This window comes from Otolemur garnettii, unplaced genomic scaffold (assembly GCF_000181295.1).
Source record: "Otolemur garnettii isolate 467f Iridium unplaced genomic scaffold, OtoGar3 scaffold00018, whole genome shotgun sequence".
Taxonomy (NCBI): domain Eukaryota; kingdom Metazoa; phylum Chordata; class Mammalia; order Primates; family Galagidae; genus Otolemur; species Otolemur garnettii.
In genome coordinates, this window is record NW_003852413.1 from 23399221 (window position 1) to 23404479 (window position 5259).

Here is a 5259-nt window from a genome sequence, read left to right on the forward strand (position 1 = left end):
TATCCCCCTGGGGAGAGTGTTGTGGCATCACAGCTCACAGCAACCTGCAACTCCTGGGCTCAAGCGAGTCTCCTGTCTCAGCCTCCCAAGTAGCTGGGACCACAGGCGCCCACCACAACGCCTGGCTATTTTTTTGGTTGCAGCTGTCATTGTTGTTTTGGCAGGCCCAGGCTGGAACCCACCACCTTAGGTGTATGTGGCTGGCGCCTTAGCCACTTGAGCCCAGGCACCAAGCCAAATTACTCTTTAAAAATTAGAAGGAAGAGCATTTAAGTTACAACTAGAAATTATAAAACTTTGATTGTAATTATTATATATGTATTTGACAATATGATATATTCTGTTATGCACATTAATCACTTTTCTTCCAAATTCACATGAGCTTTTAGAGGCATAGGTTAACTCATATATTATTGAGTTAACTTATCTTAAGTGTTTATAGTGATTGGAGATATTCTTGGCCTATCGAGTTGAAGTATTTGTGAATGAAGTGACATGATGTCTGAGATCTACCTTAAAATAATCCAGCATGGTAAAGATGACGTGAGATTAGCCAGCTGTTGATAATTGTTGAACTAGTCTGATGAATACATAAGAATTTGATGCTATTCTTCCTTCTTTTGTTTAAAAGTTTTCATATTAAAGAGTATTAAAAGTCTGTATCCATCTTCCTAAGCCTTATATTGGGTATCAGTATTGAAATATCAACTCTTTCCCCTTTAAGGTCTGGGACCAAGTAAAGGCTTCTAACCCTGACCTAAAGTTGTGGGAGATTGGCAAGATTATTGGTGGCATGTGGCGAGATCTCACCGATGAAGAGAAACAAGAATATTTAAACGAATACGAAGCAGAAAAGGTAGGGTGGAGACTACAGTGGGGTGGATACAGTGTAAAGTATGTAGGCATTGGCTTATTATTAAAGAAATGTAGGATTTGATCAAAAAGCTGAGGCTGCACTGAGACTCTCTACATGGGTCATCACTTAATTTCTCTAAGCCTCAGATTTCTCGTCTGTAAAAGATTATCCCAACACCCTGCTTATGTCATATCTTTTGGTATTCACATGAGAATATAGATCTACATTGTAACCTGCAAAATGTTAATTATAAAACTGAAAAACATTTGAATTTCAGATAGAATACAATGAATCTATGAAGGCCTATCATAATTCCCCCGCATACCTTGCTTACATAAATGCAAAAAGTCGTGCAGAAGCTGCTTTAGAGGAAGAAAGTCGACAGAGACAGTCTCGCATGGAGAAAGGAGAACCTTACATGAGCATTCAGCCTGCTGAAGATCCAGATGGTAAAAAAAAAAAAGTGGGGTTTTTATGCTTTCTCTGAGAATTAAAACAAGAGAAATTGTGTATCTTAAATGGGGAAAAAAGCATAATTTAAGTGACATTTCAGTATCTTGATTATTTTGAGTAAGATTTATATGTGAATTTCCCACAAGAAAAGAAATATCGTTTTCAGTGCAAAAAATAACAAAAACTATTTATTGTTCATCAAAGTCTTTGTACTCAGAATGCATGAGAGGTGTTTGGATCACAATCGGGATTTTGCCTTGGCTGCTTTTATAAAGCTAAATGTATTCTAGTTGTGTCCTGTTTTCTTATTGGTTCCCTAAGTTTGCTGATTTAAAAGCTGTTAAAGGAGAAGGTGAATGAGTGTATAGAAGCATTGTGAAATTCCCTTTCCATTTAATTCAGAAATCCAACATAATTTATAAATACAGCTCATGATACTCACAAAGGGCATACCCCCACAGGTTTCATACATAACATCAAATCGCCGACCTCTTAATTGCTATTCCCTGAATAGTTTGCAGATATACAGATTGCTGTTCTTGCCCTCTGCAGCCCAGCAGGGTCTGAAGCTACAGGGCTCAGAGATAGCTGCTTCCAACTATGAGCACATGCATCCACATACCCAGTGTGTTGTATAAATATTAATATTTCCTGTGTGTGCTGCTGTGTTGTGGAAAGGTTGAAACCTATAACTGAAAGTAACAAAAATACCAAGAAAATAATTTGAGATCTCATCTTAAAGTAGTAGTAGCAAAGAGGAAGCTTTTGAGAACTTTAGAGAAAATATCAATGAGGGAGGAAGCAGTAGGGCCATCAAAAGACGTGTAAATTGATAAAAGAGGGAAAAGTAAAAGTAATTATTTTAAAGAATGGACTGTGATACTGACTCTAGGCAGATCCCCACAACACCTGACAACAACTGACAAAAGTTCTCATAAATACAGACAATAGAATAGAGAGAGTAGAATATAGAATAGAAATAGCATTGCATGCTACACAGAATCAGCAGGACTAAGGACACACTAGCATATGCATACCTTAAGTACTCAAAAAGGATGATTAATGCAAAAATACATAGAGAACTAAAGAGTAGAAAAAGGTCCAAAGGTGCAGATATTGGGAGGATGGGGGTGTGGAGTAAGTACAAAAAGAAACAAAGGCTAGCAATGTAGAAACTGTAAGTAGAATGTAGTTTTCATTACCCGCATGAAAGGACTGAAGAGATTCATTCAGGAGTGGTTTTAAACTTCTGCTTAGAATGTTTTTAAGATCAGATCTTAAAGCTGTTAGTAAGAGAGGACAGGTGGTAATTGAGATGCCAGTATGGTAATGACTTCAGACCTGGGATCCCTCAGGACTGAGTAGAAAGTGGAAGATTTGGAAGGTGGAAATGTACATAAGACCAAGAGAAAGATGGCATCTGCATGAATAAACAGCTGTTGACTTAAACTTTAACAGAGAACTGTCAGCGATAGACTGGACACATGCAGTTATCCATACAAGTCAATAAAGGCTTTTTTCAATGAGAAAGTATTCATGGAATAAATAGCTGGTAAATTAGATAATAACTAGAAAAGATACCCTCAGCTCCTACCCCCGAGAAAAGGGAAGCAGACAACTAAAGTACAAAGAAGGATAGGCCCAAATCAGATTGCTTAGACTTTATTTCTTCTACCAATGGTCAACATTGGGGCCGTATAAATGAAAGAAGAAAGCAAGCAACAACAAAAAAAGGTAACTTAGCACAAATTTATCATATACATGTAAACCTTAAATGTGAATAACTCTTCCTTAAAAAGTAAAATGGTTACAGAGTTTAAAAAAACTAAACTATCTGATCCCAGTAGTTTTAATTTTAGAACAGTGGTTCTCAACCTGTGTGGGTTGCAATCCCTTTTTTCCATTTGTAACAACGTGGCAATTAGGGAGGTTGAGAACCACTGTTTTAGAAGTAGAAGGGGGTGTTAAATTATGAAGTAGCAGCATACTGTAGGCCTCTGGAGCAAGTTTTCCTAAAGTGTGGACCTTCCTTTTGTGGTGAGACACTAAGAAGATAAGGTGGTTCAGAGAGGAACTTTTTTTTTTTTTTTTTTGAGACAGAGTCTCACTTTGTTGTCTGGTACAGTGAGCTCCTCTTATGGCATCATAGCTCCACAGCAACCTCAAACTCTTGGGTTCAAGCAGTCCTCTTGCCTCAGCCTCCCAAGTAATAGGGACACCCACCACAATGCAGGGCTATTTTTTAGAGACTGAGTCTCTCTCTTTCTCAGGCTGGTCTTGAACTCCTGAGCTCAAGCAATCCACCCACCTCCGCCTCCCAAAGTGCTAGGATTCCAGGCATGAGCCATTGTGCCCAGCTACCAAAGAGGAACTTTTGTTTTAGTGTACGTTGCTTAAGCGAAAGCCCCACTTTTTTTTTAGTGAACTAATTTGAAGAAAAATAGTAAATAAATAATAGTACAGTTGTTAGCAGATATGTGAACACTATGACTATAATAGAGCATAGGCTAAGATTAAGGAAGCACTATTGGGCAGCTATTGAAAATGAGCATATAAACCAGACCCATTCTGTGTGTACATGAACTTGGGTAATACCATTACCCTTTGACAACAGCTGAGTAAGTGGAGAATTGAAAAAATTTTAAAGTAAATTTAGAAATCAAATTTTTTTTCTAAAAAAATTACTTAAGTGCCCTAGTAGTTTTTTAATCTAATAAAATGTAAATGCTAGGAAACTGAATATTGCTAGAGATATTTACTCCTCTGTGGTAAGTTAATTTTATAAATGAGCATCTTTATTAATTTTAAAGTGCTGCAGTCACAGATGTACTACCTAGTTCTTAATATTGTTCATTAGTTGTTAATGCCTTAAATTACTATGAGGAGAGTGAAACAGTAGATGGAATTTCAGTTACTACCATCGTATGTAACCTTCACATGGATGTCAAGGCCAAGAGACATGATTATATCTCATTTCTGTTTCAGCCAAATTTTTCTTAGACATACATCATCACTTAAAGATTTTAAGAAAAACTAATACCTTGCCCAGTGAACACATATGTGCCATGTAGATATGTGTAGTCTTTATTAAGTGCCTGCCCTGGTGCTCCCATGATGCTACTTGCCCACTTATTAGGCCAGTGAGGGCACAATTCCTTGGTAACTGTTAACATTGATACACTGTCCTGTTCATGGTTACTGGTGACCTAATTTCCAGATTTGTTCATTCTAGATTATGATGATGGCTTTTCAATGAAGCATACAGCCACTGCCCGTTTCCAGAGAAACCACCGCCTCATTAGTGAAATTCTTAGTGAGAGTGTGGTGCCAGACGTTCGGTCAGTTGTCACAACAGCTAGGATGCAGGTCCTCAAACGACAGGTCCAATCTTTAATGGTCCATCAGGTAAGGTCATAAAGCATTTCTTATAATAAAATGGGCCTATGCCAGAAATCCCACGTGAGACTTTATTTTTTCCTGAGACATGGTCTCACTCTATCACCCAGGGTAGAGGATGGTGGAGTCATCATAGCTTACGGTAACCTGAAACTCCTGGACTCAAGCAGTCCTCCTGCCTCAGCCTCCCAAATAGCTGGGATTACAGGCACACACCACCATGCTTGGCTAGTTCTGTTTTTGTAGAGATGGGAGTTTCACACTTGCTCAGGCTGGTCTTAAACTCATGGCCTTCAGTCATCCTGCTGCTGTACAGAACGCTGGGATTACAGGTGTGAGCCACGGTACCCAGCTGATATGATTCTTACACTGTGCATAAATACACTGTTAAATATTTTAATCTTACCAGTTCCTGATTTGGGGAAAAGGTTTAAGGGAGTGGACCTTTCCCAGAAGTTTATCGAGTTTGTCACTAAAAACTGTAACATAGAACACTGTAATAGAAAGTATATTCTTTAAGAAATACATGTGAGGCTCAGCACCTGTAGCAGAGT

At 38.3% G+C, this 5259-nt stretch overlaps 1 protein-coding gene across 2 annotated transcripts in view; it reads left to right on the plus strand.

The window, feature by feature from the left end:
- SMARCE1 (SWI/SNF related, matrix associated, actin dependent regulator of chromatin, subfamily e, member 1) overlaps positions 1-5259 on the plus strand; it is a 21278-nt gene that overhangs the window by 10940 nt on the left and 5079 nt on the right. For both annotated transcript variants that reach the window (XM_003786386.3, XM_023511074.1), the window contains 3 exons: positions 725-856; positions 1134-1305; positions 4542-4714. In XM_003786386.3, coding sequence (XP_003786434.1) covers positions 725-856; positions 1134-1305; positions 4542-4714 — 477 coding nt within the window. The remainder of the gene's footprint in view (positions 1-724; positions 857-1133; positions 1306-4541; positions 4715-5259) is intronic.